This window comes from Oncorhynchus kisutch, unplaced genomic scaffold, assembly GCF_002021735.2.
Source record: "Oncorhynchus kisutch isolate 150728-3 unplaced genomic scaffold, Okis_V2 scaffold1323, whole genome shotgun sequence".
Taxonomy (NCBI): Eukaryota; Metazoa; Chordata; class Actinopteri; order Salmoniformes; family Salmonidae; genus Oncorhynchus; species Oncorhynchus kisutch.
In genome coordinates, this window is record NW_022263268.1 from 33,106 (window position 1) to 54,865 (window position 21,760).

General features: G+C 44.2%; 1 protein-coding gene across 7 annotated transcripts; it reads left to right on the top strand.

Annotated features, from left to right (window-relative positions):
• The first annotated feature begins 1,983 nt into the window (after window positions 1–1,983).
• Window positions 1,984–21,340, top strand: LOC109883178 (general vesicular transport factor p115). 7 transcript variants are annotated; one of them, XM_031818283.1, is made up of 27 exons: window positions 1,984–2,233; window positions 5,075–5,161; window positions 6,421–6,485; window positions 6,701–6,777; window positions 7,130–7,141; window positions 7,397–7,456; window positions 8,423–8,523; window positions 8,805–8,907; window positions 9,197–9,252; window positions 9,533–9,653; window positions 9,917–10,095; window positions 10,309–10,449; window positions 10,591–10,679; window positions 10,770–10,924; window positions 11,153–11,358; window positions 11,887–11,907; window positions 14,009–14,119; window positions 14,474–14,592; window positions 15,129–15,310; window positions 15,547–15,668; window positions 16,553–16,691; window positions 16,944–17,110; window positions 17,390–17,464; window positions 17,559–17,657; window positions 17,854–17,958; window positions 19,011–19,226; window positions 19,561–21,340. In XM_031818283.1, exons 1-27 carry the CDS (start codon window positions 2,162–2,164, stop codon window positions 19,654–19,656), a joined length of 2,976 nt encoding a protein of 991 aa, XP_031674143.1. In that variant the 5' UTR covers window positions 1,984–2,161; the 3' UTR covers window positions 19,657–21,340. The 7 variants fall into 7 exon arrangements, with proteins under 7 accessions (XP_031674143.1, XP_031674145.1, XP_031674146.1 ...); XM_031818285.1 differs by lacking the exon at window positions 11,887–11,907; XM_031818286.1 differs by lacking the exon at window positions 7,397–7,456.
• Window positions 21,341–21,760: the final 420 nt, after the last annotated feature.

The window sequence follows — 21,760 nt, forward strand, 5'->3', positions numbered from 1 at the left end:
TTCCATAACCTCTGGGAAACCAGCTCATGGAGTGGGGATGGTGTGCTGCAGCTCTCTGAGGGACAAAGAACATTGGTGGTGCAGGAGGGAAGTCTTTTATGTTGGGGGCACCAGGCCTGATGGGTAGGTATGGGACAACTAGACCCTGATGTTGAGGAGCTCCCTTTGCCTTTCTCTTGTTTTTGTTATTGTCCAGGTGTGGGCTGCTGGTGGTAACTGCGGTCGGGGTTGGTTGAGTCTGAACCTGAGGGGTTGGGAGGTCGTCCATGACTGATATGACGTTACATGGAAACTCGTCACGGTTGATGATGTCTATCTCAGTTGCATCGTTTGTGCTCAGCGGTGTGTGAATAACATGCTCAGATTGCCCAGAATGCTGCTCTGTGAAAAAAAACATGTGAGAAAGTTTTTTGTTGTTGTCAATTATATAAATGCCACCGAAGATCGATATAAGAGATCAATCGTGTTTACTCAGTAGTCTTTAGCTTGGGATCCAAGCTGAATATCACACCATGTCACTGAAACAATACTAATACTGATCCATATTCAGTTTGGATTCCAGGCTAGTCTGAATGTATTGATTTTTTTTGACTCACCTTGTCTGTCATATCTGTGCACCTCTCCTCTCCCCTTCTCCAGGTAGTCTCCCGTGGGAATTGCCCCTTGATCGGGCCAGGAAGTGGGAGTCTCATCGTTCCTCTCTGGATGACATTCAAGACCTTGTGAAAGCGATGCTAACACAGATTCATTTTAGTTCTGGACTAAAAATAATTCTAAATAGAACATCTCCATAGAAAGTGCTTTTTAGTCCAGTACCAGGCTTAATCTTAAATCGCCCCTGAATGTCCTGATCATCACTATCATTTCAAATGGCAAAAACTCTTAATATTTTAAAACATATATATTTTCACTCCATTTCCTCAAAAAATATATGACACTACGTCATCATAGCATTTTGAAGAGATGAACTCTGATATTTCAGCAATTAGATGATTTGTAAAAAAAAAAATACTTACCTGCAGAAAATACCTGGAGAGTAAGAAGGAGAGAGAAAATCACTGCTTCTGTTAGTTTGACTTCCATTGTGAAAGGAACATGCTGAGATCTGTACAGAGGCCTTTTAAGACAAGGAGTGGATCTGTCTGTCTCAGTGCCCTCTATAATTACTTTGATATTTCTGCACATTTGGATTTTTTATCCAGGTGTCTGGCTGGAACAGATGTGTATTAACACCTGACTCAAACTCATAGCTACCAGACAGTTCCATCATTATATTGTGCAAAAGAGATTGTGATAAGTAAGCTCAAATGATAAGTAGTGTCTGGTCTGGGGCAATTTGTCTAAATAAAAAGGTAAGCTCTATCTCACTCTCTCTCTCTGACATGTGTGTGTGTGTATGTGATTTTGGACAGTTCCATCATTATATTGTGCAAAAGAGATTGTGATAAGTAAGCTCAAATGACAAGTCGGGTCTGGTTTGGGGAAATGTATCAACATTTAAAGGTCAACTCTATCTCACTCTCTCTCTGATGTGTGTGAGAGAGAAAGAGAGAGTGTCTGAGAGAAAGGCCATCAGATGCAACATGGGTTGCATACCAAACAGGTCCCAGTGTTCAGCGGGTCCCTATTGTGGACAGCATCTAGGTTAAATGGAAATTATATAAGCAGATAATATAAGCAGGCTACACCCGTTATATAAGCAGACCATTATGTTCAAAAATGAACACAGAGAAGAAAAAAATACAGGTGCATGAATCTTCTATTTTCTTGATTTGTGAATGATTTTGTATGGAAAGAAGGGCATGTTTGATACCTTATTTGTTTCTTTACGTATCTCTCTTTTAATTAATGTGAATGTTTTGAAAATAATCGTGTATAGAATACACACATTTTACAAACAAGTGGCGGTGTGGTAGAATCTCATTCCCCTTTAAAAAATTAGGCAGTTGTCCTCTGATCAGCCACGTAGCGCCACGTCTCGGCGCTTGCGCATTGGCTAAATGTCACTCAAGTTCCGGGGTCGGTCCAGGAGGTTGTGTACAGTGTAAAAATCAACATTTAGACTCGTTTACATTATTACACAAGGCCCATCACGGCAGAAACCCTTTCAACGTTTCTTTTAGACCGTTGGAATTGAGAACAAATTTCCAAGAGGACGTCGATGACAATGAATTTTTTCAGGGGAGTGATGGGTGGACAACCCGCGGGGCCACAACCGACTGGAGCAGAGACGGTGAGAAACGAAACTCGTCTAGCATGTTAGGCTAACAAGTTAGCTAATGTCACACACACAACCTGGCGGACCGAATCTTAGGATAAGTGTGTGTAGTTAATAGTTGCTAGACAGGCAAATTAGTTCACTTTCACGTTTTCCAGGCTGAAAGACCGGTGTAGGCCTTGTAACAGTGCACTATACAACCAGCCTCACGAGCACAGACATAATGTGTCAATCAATACAGTGATTGACGCAAACATTTCTGCAGAGCTAGCTAGCTAAGCTGGTTAGCCCAATTTGGCACAGGACAACAATTGAACGTGTGTAGCCTGCTCATATTCTTGAGCTATCAGCGTTTTTTGGGAATAAAAAGCTTGACATGACCCGCTGCCACTAAATGAGCAGATGTCTTCGTATGTGATAGTTTACATACTTTGCATACATCCAACTGTTTACTGTCATCTGGGAGAGACTATATGGCTACTTGGATTGCAGTTCACAAACCAAAAACATAGCCAAATTCCACGTGAATCCATTGGTTGTGAATGGATCTCTGCTGGCATTCCTTTCGTGATGACAGAATGGGAGGGGCTGCTTGACCTTGATATATTTAAGTCCCTTCACCTGTGCCAAACAAGAGAATGTGTGTGACATATCTCAGGCTGCTATCAAAAGAAGGCATTTCAATCTGAATGGTGCATATCAATTAGTAATAGATATAAATCTCTGTAATCAATCAATAAAATGTATTTATAAAGCCCTTTTTTTCATCAGCAGATTTCACTGAGTGCTTATACAGATACCCAGCCTAAAACCCCACAAAGAGCAAGCAATGCAGATGTAGAAGCATGGTGGCTAGGAAAAACTCCATAAAAAGGCAGGAACCTAGGTAGAAACCTTGAGGTACCAGGCTCTGAGGGGTGGAGATTATAAGAGCACATGGCCATAAGACCAGATTGTTCTTCAAGATGTTCATAGATGACCAGTAGGGTCAAATAATAATCACAGTGGTTGTAGAGGGTCCAACAGGTCATCACCTCATGAGTAAATGCCAGTTGGCTTTTCATAGCTGAGCATTGAGGTTGAAACAACAGGTGCAGTAGAGAAGGAGGGAGGGAGACATGCCAACAGTGCATGAGACAGCCTATAGGGAGGAGGTCAAAGACCCGCAGTGTGGTGCCAGGACCACAACCTCGCCCTCAACGTGAGCAAGACAAAGGAGCTGATCGTGGACTACAGGAAATGGAGGGCCGAACACACCCCCAGTTCACATCAACAGGGCTGAGGTGGAGTGGGTCAAGAGCTTCAAGTTCGTCGGAGTCCACATCAGTAAGGATCTATCATGGTCCAAACACACCAACAGTCATGATGGAACAACAATGCCTCTTCGCCCTCAGGAAGCTGATAAGATTTGTCATGGGCCCTCATGCTCAAAGTTGCACCATTGAGAGCATCTTGACTGGCTGCCTCACCGCCTGGTATGGCAACTGCTTGGCATCTGACCGCAAGGCGCTACAGAGGGTAGTGCGTACAGCCCAGTAAATCACTGGGGCCGAGCTCCCTGCCATCCAGGACCTCTATACCAGGCGGTGTCACAGGAAGGCCCTAAAAATGGTCAGACTCCACTCCAGCCACCTAAGTCATAGACTGTTCTACCGCACGGCAAGCGGTGCCGATGCACCAAGTCTGGAACAACAGGACCCTGACCAACTTCTAACCTCAAGCCATAAGACTTCTAAATAGTTAACCCAATAGCTTCCCGGACTATCTGCATTGACCTTTTTTGCACTAACTTTTTTGACTCCTCACACACATTGCTATCCTATTACCTAGTCTCTATATTCCTAGGTATATGTACATATCTACCTTAATTACCTCGTACCCCTGCACATCGACTCGATACTGGTACCCTGCGTGTAGAGCCAAGTTATCGCTACTCATTGTGTATTTATTATTACTTGTTATTGCTTTTCTATATTGTTGGGAAGGGCCTGTAAGTAAGCACTTCACTGTTAGTCTACACCTGTTGTTTACGAAGCATGTGACAAATAACATTTGATTTGGCTGAACTTAGATTGAACACATTGTCCTGAATCTGCAGTGGATGTAAGTCTATGTATCAGTACGTGATTACAGGGGATGGTAGGTAGCCTAGTGGTTAAGAGCGTTGGGCCAGTAAGCAAAAGGTCGCTGTTTTTTTGCCGGCAAGGTGGAAAAATCTGCAGTTCTGTCCTGGCAGCTAACTCCCAACAACTAATACTCTGCTGCCGATGATGTGGATGTCGACTATGCCAGCCCCCCGCACCTCTCTGATTCAGAGTAGTTGGGTTAAATGAACGGATTCACTTGTCAATTTGTATCAGTCACATGCGCCGAATACAACAGGTGTAGTAGACCTTACAGTGAAATGCTTACTTATGAGCACCTAACCAACAATGCAGTTGTTAGTTAGGGGCTCATAAAATCAGGATTAGAATAAGAGATTAAAGAGCAGCACTAAAATAACAATAGCGAGACTATATACAGGGGGATACCGATACAGAGTCAATGTGCAGGAGCACCGGTTAGTTGAGGTAGAGTTATTAAAGTGACTATGCATAGATGACAACAGAGTAGCATTGGTGTGAAGAGGAGGGGGGGGGGGGGGAGTGCAAATAGAGGTCCTGGAGGGCAGGAAGCTTGGCCCCAGTGATGTACTGGGCTATTCGCACTACCCTCTGTAGTGCCTTGCGGTCGGAGGCTGAGCTGTTGCCATGCCAAGCGGTGATGCAACCAGTCAGGATGCTCTCCATGGTGCAGCTGTAGATCCTTTCCCTTAACATGTTGTATTAACCATGAATTATTTTGATTGAACCACAGATCCATAAGCTGTGTGACCGTGTGGCCTCCTCCACACTCCTGGAGGATCGCAGGGACGCTGTCCGAGCCCTTAAATCGCTCTCAAAGGTAGGAGACAATTGCATTAGGCTAATCTCAATAGTTACACTGATGCACTATTGTTGTGTCATGATTGTACCATTGTTACACTGTTAATTGTTACTCATTATTGATAAATACATGTTAAAGCATTGAGGCTGCAAAGACCATTTATGATGAGCCTAGGCCTTATCTAAATACGAGCTTTTCTCCTGTGCATTGTTTTAAGTGAACATCGCTAGAGTTCTCTTCTGATGTTCGTTATCTTGTGAGCAGGGACACATCCCCTTATCACCCCCACTCTGTGTACTCATCCTCAGGCTCTATCTAAACAGTCTGGGGTGGGCCCTGTCTCAATCCTCTTAAATCACCTCATTATTTCGCCACCTTTCCTCCATACACTGATCAGGAAAGAAAGACTGGGGAAGGTAATGTAGGAATTCATGGGTTGCACCTCTGTCACTTGGTCGCATCGTTGCCATTGTTATCAACATTCTACAGATGCCGCAGCCTATTGATGTCTGACAGATGGTAGTCTTTCTAAACGGGGGCTAAAGACTATTTAATCAAATTTAAAATGAACGTTCCAAACAGTATTGTGACTAAATGTGCAACCAATGAATAAGGAGGGTACCTATTGGTTGGCTCCTTGTGTTCACTGGTCCAGAAAAAGCAATGTTGAGGAAAAGAAGGCAATTATTGACATGCAGCCTTACTGAAAACCTGACTCATTCCCTCAGTCCCTACTCTCTACTGTATTAAAGGTCTAGAGACCTCTCGGCCATAACTGACTGACTGGCCACTAGCTGCCTCGTCAACCATGAGTAATGAGTTTATCAGGCATGAATAAGGGGTTTAGGGGTATGGGGTCACACACAGACCAGGGAAAAACAACGCTAGCCAAAGAAACAGACCAGCTAGAGCTGGGAGTTGTTGAATTGCATTAGCTCTGTTTGGCCCCAGTAGGTTCTACTCAAAGTTGAGGGGTAACTAATCACACAGGTCTGTCTTATCAGATCAGAGATGGCACAAAGCAAACCACTGTTCTGTTATTTAACTCTGCTTTCAGAATGTATTATACTTATGCCTAAGGTCATGTGTGGAGCTAAAACGTGTATTGTTCATGCAGACACGGGCGGCATATATCAACACTTAGGGGGAGCACAGGGGCAAAACAGGCATAGCTTCGAGTTAAAGCAAAAAGTCACATCCTCTCTGATCCAAGGGCTGCCTAGGGTGAAACAATCACTTACTGTTCTCCTGACTTGACTGTTGGTTTTGATTTGTAGAAATATCGCTTGGAAGTTGGCACTCAGGCTATGGACCACCTGGTTCACATACTGCAAACTGACAGGTATGTTTGTGTGTGTGGTTTTATGATTAAGAGCTTTATACTGATCCCTTGCCCTCCGCTGCTCTCTAGCACATTGTAATAGTGTGGTGGGGTGATTTAAGGCGAGCATTTTGCATGGTGCTCGGTCGTTGCTAAGAGTACTTAATACTTCAGGGACTTAGGGGACGAAAGCAGTGCTTGTTGTGTTGATATCCTACCCCTCCCATTTTCTGCAGGTCGGACTCTGAAATCCTTGGCTACGCTTTGGACACACTCTATAATATCATCTGCAACGATGAAGAGGAGGAACAAGGTGTTTAGGTGTTAAAAACCTAGTCCTCTTCCACAGAGGGTTGTGAACAGGCCCCAGAACTGTCAATAATTTAGTATTTTGTTATAGAGCGGAGCCTCTGTTTTTGAACATGCAGTTAAAAACAATCATCCTTTTTGGGAAAAATGCTTTTGAATGACAACAAGCAAGTCCTGTCCTAGTAACAATAGCATGTGTAATTGAGTTAAATTACTGCCAATTAATTGGACTTCAAATCAAAATGGACCCTGTCGCCCTCTTCCACACTCGCCCCATTTCTCTCTCTCTCGATGTTAATTGCTATGTATGTAAAGATTGTCATCTCTCTCTTCTCTTTCATGTTATAACTCTACAGACGAATCTGAAGGTAAAACTCTTGTTTGTGCATGACGTCCCCCCCCAACCACTAGCGACGCTTCTTGTAAATGATATGCATCGTTCTTCTCCGCGGGTTGTTTTGATTTCTAGCTCTCCTGTGGTGCACAGTAGGTTGTTAGTCTGAAATGCAGTGCTTTGGCAGAACCCATTAACAAACACTAGGGATATATTTCTGTATTGTGTATGAGTCGAATCATCTGACTTGGATGGGGCTTCAATCTCTTCCACTCCCCCCTTCTTACAGACATGGCGGCCGCACCCCCTATCCCTGTCTCAGGGAAGCATAAGAACGTGCCTGTGTCTGGTCAGTACTAGCACTGTAGACTAACTAGCCCTCATGGTGTGGTTACTAGTCAACTGAACTAACCTCACTAAAATGTGTTGGACTGGGAAGTATGGTTTAATATAGTAATGACTGGGTGGTAATAACATGTCACTAATACCACTCCTACCTCAGCCTCTCTCCTGTCCTGCAGTGTTTCTCTTCCCATTTCTCTTAGCATATCTAGTCAAACGCAAAACACTCTGCACGGGATGTTGGGAGGAAGACGTTTTGATTCCAAAAGAGGAATGTTAGATTCCAAAAGCATCCTCTTCCTCACAGTTGTACATTTGAAACCATGTTCACTGTGGTGAGGTTATTCTAGTATTACAGAACGTCTCAGCTGGTTGTTCTTGATGTGAAATATTATATTTAGCCTAGAACCCTAGATAATTGAGTGTGTTGTCTATAATACGATGCTCCAGTACTTTTGTGTGCTTTTAGACTGAATGTGAACCAATTCACCGTGCCCTAACACCTCCCCTCTCGCTAACCCCCCCCCCCCTCCTGCCTACCTACCTCTGGTGCTAGCCTACCTCAACCCCCGACCATCAACACCCTTATCCCAATTGCCCCCTCCATCTCTCCCCCTGTCTGTCTTTCTCTGAAGCCTGTTCATGAGTAGGATAAGGACCTGGAGTTTTTCCTGCCAGGTCACATGGTCAGGAGGACAAACTCCTGGTCCTATTCATGAGGGTCAGTCTGAACTAGGTACTGCACAGATTCACAAATCAGTCCTTAATAAAGATCAATTCATACTAGGGCTCAAGTGATTTTTAGATCAAAACATTGGTATGGTGCCTAGGTGAGATTGATGTCTGTGAACAAGCATTATTCTATGACTCCCTCCAGCCTTGCCTATGTATAGTAGCCATGTCTCGGGGCAACTACCTGCCTAACATGGCACACCCAGAGGTCTTTAAACCTTGTGACCTTTGACCTTTTCAGATGAGAACGCCCAGAAGCAGGAGGAAGACCTGGGAGTCCTGTTCACTGACAAGTTCCTCGGCGACTCTGAGAACGTGACACTACTACTGACTCTGTTAGAGGTAAACAGACCAGAGACCCAAACATCTACGTTGTCTTTTATGAAAGATCGTAGTCTCTAACCCATGGTCTCAGTGTTAACCAGACCTGGAGACCCATTGTGCGTGGTGGTTTTCAGACCAGCTGGTTTCAGATTTAAGAATATAAGCATAAGCCTCAAATCTGCACTGCTTATATACAGGATTACAAGGGTGTGGTTGATTTCCCACCATGCCTGTGACACTGATTCCCTGCCTGTGACACTGATTCCCTGCCTGTGACACTGACTTCCTGCCTGTTTCAGGAGTTTGACTTCCACGTGCGGTGGCCAGGAGTGAAGCTGCTCACCGCTCTGTTGAAGAACCAGTGTAACCAGGTCCAGGGAGTCATCCTGGTCAGCCCTATGGGTGAGTCCTCTAACAAATGACCTGGAATCAGCTGCTGCTGAATTGTCTGACATCAGCCCACACCAACAACTGACCCAAAATCAGCTGTTGTGATTTGATTTATCCTCTCAACATTTGTTTCTCTCTCACTGGTGAAGTAGTATGACAAGAAGTGTTAGTCTTGTCTATTTTCTTCCCTAGAGCATATGACTACTAATGGTCAAGTATGCTAATTAGTTATTTTCTGACTGATTTGCCTGGCTGGTCTCTGAGTTGTATTTTGTTAATGGTCCGTCTCTCTCCCCTGCAGGTGTTTCTAGACTGATGGACCTATTAGCTGACTCCAGAGAAGTCATCCGTAATGATGTGAGTACTACTCCTACTGACTGCTGCTTCAGATGGTCTTTAGGAGTAAGACCGTAAAGCCACAGGAACAAGCTACAATCTGCTAGCTTATCTTTCTGCTGAGACAAGACATTGGGCCGGTTTCCCAGACACGGATGAAGTCTTCGACTAAAAAAGCGCGTCTTGTTTCTGGGAAACCATCCCAAAATCATACTAGCTGGTCTTATACCTGGGCTTGTTGTTTCTGTTTCTCTGGATATATGATCACTACATCAGAGCTACTTTGATCGTATTCCCTCAGGGTCTCCTGTTGCTGCAGCAGCTGACCAAAGGCAACGCGGCCATCCAGAAGATCGTGGCGTTTGAGAACGCTTTCGAGCGTCTCCTAGATATCATAACAGAGGAGGGCAGCAGTGATGGAGGTGAAGTCGAATGGAGGAGTCGTGCCATATATACACTCAAGCTAATTGGCAATCAATGAATCCATTTCTAAATAAATTACATTTGATTTGATTTAAAATGACATTTCAGTTCACTCACACTGGTCAACATCCACTCTCCATACTTGCACTCTAGAAAATTGGCAATGAATCCATTTCTTAATAAATAGAATTTTAAGCGATAAAATCAACAATCTTCACACATTTCTTGACAGAAATCCACCCTCCATCTCGTCTCTGTCCAGGTATCGTAGTGGAGGACTGTCTCCTGCTGCTCGTCAACCTGCTGAAGAACAACAGCTCCAACCAGAACTTCTTCAAGGAGGGCTCCTACATCCAGAGGATGAAGCCCTGGTTCGAGGTGGGAGACGACAACTCTGGCTGGTCCGCCCAAAAGGTCACCAACCTCCACCTCATGCTGCAGGTAGGACACACCACAGTCCTGATGTTACATTTAATTCAGGGAGAATGGGAGTTTTGAGCCCTGAGCAGTTGACAGAGCAGTGTCATGGTCTGTTATGCTCAACTATTAGGGTCTGTGCAGTTCACTGTACCACGCATGGCCAGGATTGGTTGTGGTGTAGAGTATGTTCACCGTAGCACTGTGTCTCATCTTTCCATCTCTTCTCTGGTCCAGTTGGTGCGAGTCATGGTCTCCCCGGTCAACTCTCCTGGAGCCACCAGTAGTTGTCAGAAGTCAATGTACCAGTGTGGCCTGCTGCAGCAGCTCTGCACCATCCTCATGGCCACTGGTGTGCCTGCTGACATACTCACTGAGGTAACGTAGAAGACTGTTGGAGTGGACCAAAAAGCCTTTATTTTCTTTCTACTTATTGTGTTAGATCAGTGATTACTGTTGTTCATACTGATGTGTGCTTTGTGTTTGTACCACTATGTCACTCATTCTTTCTCCTCTCAGACCATCAACACTGTATCGGAGGTGATCCGCGGCTCACAGATCAACCAGGACTACTTTGCATCTGTCAACGCTCCCTCCAACCCCCCAAGGTGAGTTCCCCCAGACAGAGGACTGTAATCAGTTATAGCACAGCCACCGAGTGAAGGTAATCTCTAAAAACCCTTATCCCCTGATTCCAGACCTGCCATAGTGGTGCTGCTGATGTCCATGGTCAACGAGAGGCAGCCGTTCGTGCTGCGCTGTGCCGTTCTCTACTGCTTCCAGTGTTTTCTCTACAAGAACCAGAAGGGCCAGGGGGAGATCGTAGCCACCCTACTGCCCTCCACCATCGACGGTCAGTTCAGTTACTCTGAACCTCCATACTGAATGTGTTGTTATTACAAGGTTATGACCACACTGTACAACTGTAGATTGCATGTAATAAAATGTTACTTATGACTAATATACTGTAGGTTATTTGCTTATTATTCTCTAGTGGAAAAATATAGTGGAACGGAGGCATAACTAATCTACATATCTCTATTGCTTTATTCCCTCTCCCTCCGGCTCTCTCCCTCCTCAGCCAACTCCATCTCGGCGGGCCAGCTGCTGTGCGGGGGCCTGTTCTCGGCTGACTCCCTGTCTAACTGGTGTGCTGCAGTGGCCCTGGCCCACGCCCTGCAGGACAACCTGACCCAGAAAGAGCAGCTCCTCCGGGTGCAGCTGGCCACCAGCCTGGGCAAGCCCCCCGTTTCCCTGCTGCAGCAGTGCACCAACATCCTCTCACAGGTACACCACACAGACAGACAGGCTAACATGCTACGTGGGGGGAGACTGGACCAAAGGGTTAGCACCATAGCGGGAGAGTTGTAGCTGAAATATTAGTTTGCAAACTAAAAGTGCCGTTTTGAACGTCTTATTAGTGAAACATAAGCAACAGAGAGGGTGGTTTGAAAGGTGTCTCTGTCTGGTTTGAAAGGTGTCTCTGTCTGGTTTGAAAGGTGTCTCTGTCTGGTTTGAAAGGTGTCTCTGTCTGGTTTGAAAGGTGTCTCTGTCTGGTTTGAAAGGTGTCTCTGTCTGGTTTGAAAGTATTGCCTTAGATTCAAATAGTTGATCATTTGTCACTCCAGGTTTTCAGGTCACCTTTGTCATGTTATGGCTCCCAAATGGCACCCTATTCCCTTTACAGTACACTACCTTTGAATAGGCTGTCATTTGGGCTCCTACCACAGTAGTGGGGAGTGGTTCTCAGACAGTCAACCTGTTGCTTGTGTTTGAAGTTGCCAAGTGTCACGTAAGGTTGTTGTGGTTTTGCAGGGGGATAAGATCAACCGGAGGGTGAGTATCTGGGGTGTGGGCAGCACCTGTCTGTCATGGTTTTGCTTTGGTATCAGCAGGATCCTCCTATATGCTCCTTACGTTCGGGGCTACGTTTTGGCTTCCCTGTTTTGTTTTCGTGCCTAAAGCCCTCTGTTTGCCTATCTCACCCGTGTTTGTCGAGTTCTATACTGGTACTGACCCCCCAATCCCATGCTTTGACCCTTGACCCCTTTGCTGTGTCCGTTCTATGGGGACTTGACTGTCCTGGAAGGATGCAGCAACCACTGTGGTACTCTGTCTGTTCCGCTATTGATCTCTTGTGAGAGGGGTTACTGGCATTATTATTTTCACCAATGCTATTTTTCCTCCTGTACTCTAGGTGGCAGCATTATCCGTTATAAAACGTACCGTTTCACCCGGGGCCAAAGATTATCCAATTAACTATTGTGATTGTTTGTGTTCCCCCTTTTTTTCTCCTCCTGCCCCCCTTCTCAAACATTTGGTGTTTTTTGCATTACGTCCCCATTGGAGGCTAAATCTGAAAAGGTGATTTCCTTATGGTTTGATAGTATGCCATGTCATCTTTACTATTTATTGTCACTTACTGACCTCCATTTGGAATGAACCCTCTTTCCTTTCTCACACCCTTCATCGCCCTCACAACAGGAGAGGTCTGCATTGCCTCCCAAATGGCACGCTTTTCCTTTTATAGTACACAGCCCAGGGCTCTGGTCAAAAGTAGTGCACTGTATAGGGAATATGGTGCCTTTTGGCACACAAACATGCCTGAATAATGCAGTTTACGTGTGGTAACTCAATAGTGCCCATCACTCACTGCATATCATTACGCCAGCAGCCTTTCTTCTTCTTATTCCCATGACCATGCATGGATACTGTAAAGCCACTTTATTATCATCCCTTTCTCTTTGTGGTCGCCACTCCTAAAGACTCACTACACAGGGGCTTTAGCTTTGCATGTGTTGTCCGCTACATTTAGCAGCCGTGCCTCAGCTTGATATCTTAGTTATTTTTGTATGTGAATGCCTAAATAGTTAGATTTGGGCTCTTGTGGATTGTGTAGAGGATGACGAATGTGCCAATATGCTATTATATTCCTTCCATGCAGTAACATTTATCAGTCCTGTTGTATCACCTGCTTAGCTAAGCTGCAGAGGAGTTTCATCATCCTTTTGTGGTGCAGGTAGTGATGGTAACCAAGGCCGTTGCTACAGTAACAGCATATTGTTGAACACTTAAGGCTCCTGAAAAGGTTGTTTTTAACAGGATCTGAACTAACTCTGGTCATCCTATAAAATTCACTGCATGTTTGACCTAAGCTAACCCTGGTTTATTAATAATGTTCATATTTAGATTTAGTTTCTTTGTTGTATCTCAATAGCTTTATTAATTACTAACGGTCTGCATTGAAGTCACTAACGTGGTACTCTTGAAACATTTATAACATGCTATTTCCTGTGTAACTGCTAGATAAAATGTTGTTTTTCCCAACAGAACTCAAGAGGGAAAAATACAATTCAAAAGTTCACCATGTGCCAACAGAATTGCATTTTTATTGTAGCTACCAGCACACCATTTTCCTAATGTCAGTCTTCATGACATCAAGTTATATTATAAAGTTCCTATTCAACCTTAAATGTCCCAGTTGGGAATAGTTTAGAAATATCAATTCATTTTGTTCGCCCTTAAAATGCTGTTTATTTGGTTGGTTTAAATCAAACGTGTCGTCCGGAGATATTCAGGAGACTGATTTAATTGGACAGAAGGAGATGCAATGACAAGTTGTCTTAAACAGGAAAAATAAGACATCCCTCATTATAATGTTTGAATTGAACCCAGCTAAATGAACTTACTCTCCATGTTGAGGAGGAGTTCTGTTCTGACACAGAGACCAGGATGTGGTCCAGCACTAGACTAAACCTTACATGAGTCTTGTTTTGCTGAGGGGTTGAAGTTCTGGATCCCAGGCCATCATCAGGCTCTGTACACAATGTTCATGTTCAATACCTTTTACTCACCCCTATGCTGATGTGACGGTGCTATATTTGTGAGTGTGTTTCTTAAGACTTTGTGTGTGTGTGTGCGCGCGTCTCATCCACAGGGCAGTAAAGTGCAGACGCGGGTCGGTCTCCTCATGCTGCTTTGTACCTGGATCAGTAACTGTCCCATCGCTGTCACACACTTCCTGCACAACCAGGAGAACGTCCCCTTCGTATCCTCCTTCAACAAACCAACTAGCTCCACATCACTGTTCTATTGCACTTCCTTTTACTCAGATGGCTGGAATATCTGCTGTTAGCCTGTTAGTGCAGTCTGTCCTATAACCAACTCCTCTCTGTGTTCGTTCCCCACATACAGGATAGTGTATACATTGCATACATTATTGCATGGATGTTCCTGAGGCCCTATGTCTTGTGTTGCTAAGAGAATAAGAGAGATCAACGCTACACAGTGGATGCCAATGTATGCACCAGTGTATTGTTTCATTGAAAATTCTCTTGAGAAAGGCCTTGTTGCCATTAAATCCCCTATGTTGCTGTGACCCTTGACCCCTGATGCCCTGTAGCTGACAGGTCAGATCTCTGAGAACCTGGGGGAGGATGAGAGGCTGGTGCAGGGCCTTTGTGCCCTCCTATTGGGTATCTGCATCTACTACAATGACAACTCTCTGGAGAACTACACAAAGTATGACATCTAACTACAACCCTCATAATAACTACACCAAGTAGGACATCTAACTGCGACCCTTGTACTACTTGGTGTAGTTATATCTAACTACGACCCTCATAATAACTACACCAAGTAGAACGTTCTAACCCTCATACTAATGCATCCTCTCACTCTCATACCTCTCATAACCGCAGTTAAAACTACATCAAGTATGACATCTTCTACCCAAATATTAACGCCTACCCTCTCATACTAGGCCGAGGTTCAAAAATGATTTTCAACTGCTTGTTTGATTGAACTTGGAACCAATATTATAATAGCTTCAAAATTCCAAACCCTATTTGAGCCCGGGTTGTCTCATACACACAGCCTTTCTACACCAGCAGTTACAGCACACAGCGATGCCACTACAATGAGAACAAGAACTATGAGCTGCCAGATTCAGAGGGGTTGGGTTAAATGTCTGTTGAATGCGTTCAGTTGTGCAACTGACTAGGTTTCCCCCTTTTCTTTCCCTTAATGCTAACCCTGCCTGTCTTGTCCTCCCCCAGAGAGAAGCTGAAGCAGTTGATCGAGAAGCGCATTGGGAAGGAGAACTTTGTGGAGAAGCTGGGCTTCGTCACTAAACACGAGCTGTACTCCCGTGCTGCACAGAAGCCCCAGCCCGTCTTCCCCTCCCCTGAACAGATGCTGTTTGACCACGAGTTCACCAAGCTGGTCAAAGAACTGGAAGGTTGGCATAAGTAACCTCCATTATACCATAACCTAACCAAAATACAACCACAACCTCAAGCATTTCAATGCACCTGCGATAACATCTTCAAATCCGTGTACCCAACCAATACACTTTGATTTGACTCTAAGCCAAGTACAACCAGAACCACAAATCAAAACTCTGTTTGTGTTGGTGTCTTTGCTCTTCTCTTGGCTGGTTTTACCCCTGTTAATTGTGTGTGTGTCCGTCCACAGGCGTGATAACGAAAGCGGTCCACAAGACGAGCGAGGAGGAGAAGAAGGAGGAGGAGGTGAAGAAGACTCTGGAGCAACACGACAGCATCGTCATCCAGTACAAAGATCTCATCAGAGATCAGGTAACTGGCCTCACACTATTAAGCAGAAGGCTGAAACGTATGCCCCGTTTTTTACATCTTCATTAGCACTAACTTTTTGTATTCTTTTGAGCATGGATTAAATGAATCATACTATAACCCCTCCTTGGGTTATTCCTTGTCATGGTTTTGAGTGCAAGTACTTTTTGAACCCTACATATATTTTCTGTCCCACACACCGACCCGACCGCCTTTCATTCTAGCCTGTCCGCAAACCCTCATACTGGCTTTCCACACACACACACACACACACACACCAGAAACTAACTCGCCATGCTTTCAAGCATCACAAGTTTATATACACCCTCTGCACTCAGTTTAAAGGCTGCTTGCATTCAAAAGGCATTTTTCCCCCTGTGTTTTATCATATTTTACAACAGCTGATGAAACTAACACTGTAAAAGTGTGTGAACATTTGATCAGTGTTATTTCCTATTAGTTTCCGGTTGAAAAATACACTCTGCACAGGACCTTCTAATCAGCAGCTTTGCATGGGCGGTAGTTTTGGCTTGCCTGGTGACATCACCAGGCGGTAACTTATATTGTTTAATAGACCAATAACAAAGAGTTCCAAACCTCTCTGCCAATAACAGCTAGTTTTCAGTTTTCCAAACCACACTCGGACTACTCCCAGACAGTCCTCGCTAAATTCTTGCTTGAGAAATCTTTTAATTTTTTTTGCTAAAAAGCTATTTTTGTCCATTTTTTATGGAAAACTATTACAGTAAGGTACACTCGCCGGGCCACAACCACACAACCCATTTCATACAATATTCAACGGACCGATCCCGTTACCCTAAAAGGTCTAGTTGTGTGTTTTGGCCAATGTCTCGTCATTAAAGAAGTGTCTGTCATCTCTCAACCAGGACACCCAGATCCAGGAGCTGAGGGAGCAGGTTTCCACCCTGTCTCTGAACAGTGAACAGATGCAGAATCAGATCACACAGCAGCAGTCCCAGATCCAGCAACACAAAGACCAGTACAACATCCTAAAGCTGAAACTAGGTACTGTAGGATAACCTGGTATTACACAGCAAAAAAAGCGTGCCTCGATCCATTGGGAAACAAGCGAGCAACATCGTGCTTGGCTAAATTGCTAATGATTTGGGGCACATGGAATTGTTCAAATGGAGCTGACACCGTCTATAATGGTAGTGGAAATTGAGACGTATTACTGATGCAGACTTGTTGCGACTGCACTTGTTGATTTAGAAATAGGATTGTAGATGTGATAATGACTGACTGCGTTGTGTCCAGGTAAAGACAGCCAGGGTCTGTCCTCCAGCCATGGAGAGGGAGCTCACGTTAACGGGCTCCACTCAGAGGAGCTGAGCCAGCTCAGAGAGGAGGTGGAGGAGCTCCGCAGACAACACACACTACAACACACACAGCTCAGCGACAAGGACTCACTCATCAACACACTGGTGTGTTTGGGGGGGTGAATCGCATATCAGAAAAATGTCTTTAGGTTATCCCTCCCTGTGTTGATAAGAGTTCTGTGTAAATGTCATGTATCATGGATGTTACTGGAATCGGACAAGCTGGACCTGAAGAATGACAGACTGATTAATTATCTTTTGTGTGTTAGTAGATCTGAATGGTGGTTGATGATACCCGAGTGCTGCTTTATCATTTCAGATGGGACGTCTCAGCCGTTGACCACTTCCTGTTCTAATAGTTGTAATGGTTGTGATGTCTTGTAGAGGTGCGGGGCGGCAGCAGCAGCACAGACAGCAGAAGGTGGAACGGGAGGGTCCGACAACACAGAGCTTCTCGGGGTAAGACCCAATCACAGACAGAACATGTGTAGAACAGATTTGAGTATAGCGATATTAAACTGATGACTGAGTTACTGCTGGTTGTTCCCACCAGGAGGTGGAGTCGTTGAGGAGTCGTGTCCAGGCTCAGTGTGCAGAGATCAGCCAGCTGCAGACAGAGAGACTGGAGCTCATCAGGAGAGCTGAGGCAGTGGTGAGTACTCAGAACCAGCCATCACCGTATCTTGAGACGTCTTAAGGCTGTTGCATACAAACATGGCCTTTCGCACTTTACTCCAACTGTTGTAGACCCCCCCCCCCCCCCCCAATGTATATGTTGTGACCACTGCACTTAGTACAGAGAGGTAACTAGTCTCTATATCTCTCTCTCTCTCTTCCCCATCTCTCAGTCCTCGGCCCCGGCCTCCAGCAGTGAGAGCTCGGCAGACACAGTTACAGTATCTGAACTGGAGAGCAGGCTGGCTGCTCAGACCACAGAGGCAGAGAGACTTAAGGTACTGCACTGTCACAACCTCACATCTCTGTAGGTAGCTGCTGTCTGTTCAGAAGTGAGCAGCGTTCAGATACAAATGTATTGAACAGGGGTACTCGACTTTAACCCTACAAGATCCTGATCCTGCTGGTTTTCTGTTCTACCTGATAATTAATTGGTGTCCCAGGTCTAAATCAGCCCCTGATTAGAGGGGAACAATGAAACAAATGCAGTGGAACTGGCTTCAAGGTCCAGAGTTGCGTTTGAGGGGTATAGAACAACCTGATTGTCTGTTTTGTAGACTAGAGGGTCAAATCAAATTTATTTATATAGCCCTTCGTACATCAGCTGACATCTCAAAGTGCTGTACAGAAACCCAGCCTAAAACCCCAAACAGCAAGCAATGCAGGTGTAGAAGCACGGTGGCTAGGAAAAACTCCCTAGAAAGGCCGAAACCTAGAGAGGAACCAGGCTATGTGGGGTGGCCAGTCCTCTTCTGGCTGTGCCGGGTGGAGATTATAACAGAACATGGCCAAGATGTTCAAATGTTCATACATGACCAGCATGGTCAAATAATAATAATCACATGTCAGTTCTATACTTACATTGCATTTCTATCTGTAACATTCTGCAAGTTTCACCTCGCTGAATAAACTTCTCATGTTAGCCTGACTCCAGGGCTGCTTTACACCCATTCTGATCTTTTTTCCACTAATTGGTCTTTAGACCAATCACATCAGATCTTTTTCAGAGCTCATCTGATTGGTCAAAAGATCAATTAGTGCGACAAAGATCAGAATTGGGCTGCCTGTGATATCAGCCCATTAGTAACTGCCTCCTGACTGTTACCAGCTAAATGTGGGCTGAGATGTGAAACCACTCAATTATTCAACATCTTAAGTATGACCTTCGTGTATGTGGCATCCCCTTCCTCTCTAATGCTAGTGAAGAAAGAAAAAACATCTTCTGCAGTTGAATTATTAATGTTTTTGGTCAGACAGCCATGCTGAAGCCATGCCCTTCCTTGTTAGCTGTCCTACCTCTCTCTCACCTCGCTCTCTTCTCCCCCTCCAGGAGGAGTGTCGGGGCCTGAGGGAGGGCCATGCGGGGCTAGAGCAGCAGTTGGCGTCGGCCCAGAGCACGGTGGCCATCGAGCAGACGGAGAAGACCAAGCTGCAGCAGGAGGTGCAGGAGTCCAAGAAGGAACAGGACGACCTCCTCATGCTGCTGGCCGACCAGGACCAGAAGATCCTTAACCTCAAGCAACGTCTCAGAGACCTGGGAGAGACGGTAAGAGAAACCATCTGTTCCTATTGTAGACCTAGACCGTGTTCTCAAACTACAGAGGAAGATCCTCCACCTCAGAAGTTCAAAGGTTTATGTTATTATTATTGTTTTAGTGGAGGTAGATGGTCATGTTAGGTTAGTTGGATGTTGTGAGGTTTTAGATTATGCTAATATTTAATATTTCATTGTTACATGTAAGGCTGGTTTCCTGGAGAGCTGTGATGAGTCATTCTACCTGTGTAGTAGTTGAATGAGGACAACTTGTCGTCCTAACCAGCTAGCCCTACTGTCCCTGTACTCCCTGTGCCCTAGTTAGAATGTGACCCTCTCCTCACAGATTGATGAAGACGAAGATGAGATAGACGCCCGGGACCAATTCGGTGAAGATGACGACGATGATGATGAGGAGGAGGATGAAGAGAACAATGACTAGAGAGTTCTAGAGGGATGGAAATGTGGCAGACTCAAGGCAACAAAGACATTGCTGCATTAGCCATGTTGTTCTAATACACTATTAGAAAAATGGAAGAATGGACCTAGATGGATTGCTCTCTATCGCTCCAACCCACCATGCTACCTTCTTCTTTACTCCACCCCTCCCTTCATCCCTCGATCGCGTCATCCATTTTAATGTTTAGTTCATTTTATTACAAGATGGTGACAAAGATCCCCCCCCCCCCCCCAAAGAAATGTGCAGTGTGTTCATCTCTGCCATCTTCTACCACATAAACAGAGCAGAGACACTTCTGCATGCATTTCAAGCCTTTTTGTTTCTGCTACAGTAGCGCCATGTTAGGCCTATGCAGTTATTGATTCAATAACCAGGCTTAGTCTCGACTTTACCACAGTGTCGCCACTCAGAGGAACGAGCAGAATTACAGAAAATAACGGACGGCGAAGACGGACGGATGTACGGACACCACGCAGTCGGACGAACGGATGCCCTCTTTGACCGCCTCTTTCGTTGCCATAGTAACTGCACTGTAGACCACCAGTTGAAGACCTGTAAGGGTCCTTGAGGCTCAACGTCCTCGATGACCCCCCCCCCCCCACCCCCACACCACAAATGTATCTGTGTATACACTCTCCCTCTTGGCACCAGTTCAGTCAGTGTTCTATCATAACTGTTTCCAATATGAGCTTGACCCCTCAGCTACAGTACTGCTCTGCAATATGCTGCAACGTTCTCTGATGATAGAAAAAGATGTAAAAGAGATATTTTTGCAACTTTTGGCAAGTGACCTGACGTCCAGCTTCTGTGTGATTGTTGTAACTTAACAATTTATGAGCCACATTGAAATAAATAAAATGATCTATAAATCTGTACAGCCTGTAGGAATACTTGTGAATACTTACTATACACTTTGACTAAATCTGTTTCATAGATGAAAACGAGGGATTTTTCATTTCACTTCAACAGTATTTTATGTCATTTCAAAAGTGGTGTTAACTTAAGAAGTAGCTGAACTTTTTAAACCAACATTTAAACCAACTAAACTACTAAAGTAGCTCTATAAACCCACAGGGCTGGTTTCTGCCTGTTATTTTAAAGACTTAAAAGTTTCCTCATATTTTTGCCTATTGATTCTATACATATTACATTAGTCTTATGCCAAAGTGAATTCTTTGTGTGAATACATACTGATTCTGAATAGACATTTGACCGTAATTGTTGATATAAGAAATATTGACCATCCATCTGGGTTCCGCTTTGAAACTTTTTGTGTTTGAAGAATGAGATGTAAAAATGTATTTCATTTTATAGCTCTAATGAATTTCACAGTTTTGGTGTGAAAAACTTTAGTAAAATTATAAGCTAGAAGAAAATAGCCTGAAATCCAAATTGATGTGCTCTGTTTTCCTATTGAGCATATCAGTTAGGATGGCTGGCTAAAGAGAAATACTACAGTACTTCAATATTTGCAATATGGAGTTTATCGCATTTACTAGGGAAAGAATTTAAAATATTTAGCTTTTGCAATATTGAATTTAAGTTGCATTTTTTTTTGTTCCTTTTCGGACAAGTCACAATGACATCCAGATCTAGACCCCTAATCTGAACAGTGCCATTGTTTGTGTCTGGCCTGCATAAAGTTTCAGTTTTTTGATTAACTGCACCATTGTTTCCTTGTTTCTTCTGTGTTTTCCTTGTTTGGTAAGATACTAGACCCTCCCATTTTATTTATACATACATACATACATACATACATACATACATACATACATACATACATACATACATACATACATACATGCATACATACAGTGGGGAGAAGAAGTATTTGATACACTGCCAATTTTGCACCTATGATTTTTATCATAGGTACACTTCAACTGTGAGAGACGGAATCTAAAATCCAGAAAATCACTGTTTGATTTTTAAGTAATTAATTAGCATTTTATTGCATGACATAATTTGATACATCAGAAAAGCCAAACTGAATATTTCGTACAGAAACCTTTGTTTGCCATTACAGAGATCATACGTTTCCTGTAGTTCTTGACCAGGTTTTCACACACTGCAGCAGCAAATTTAA

Bases quoted from the DNA above. Each gene is read 5' to 3' on its own strand.
- LOC109883178 (XM_031818283.1), top strand. From the start codon at position 2,162: ATGACAATGAATTTTTTCAGGGGAGTGATGGGTGGACAACCCGCGGGG. The intron at 7,457-8,422 runs GTCAGTACTAGC...TGACCTTTTCAG, and splicing joins TAAGAACGTGCCTGTGTCTG to ATGAGAACGCCCAGAAGCAG. The intron at 10,450-10,590 runs GTAACGTAGAAG...TTCTCCTCTCAG, and splicing joins CTGCTGACATACTCACTGAG to ACCATCAACACTGTATCGGA.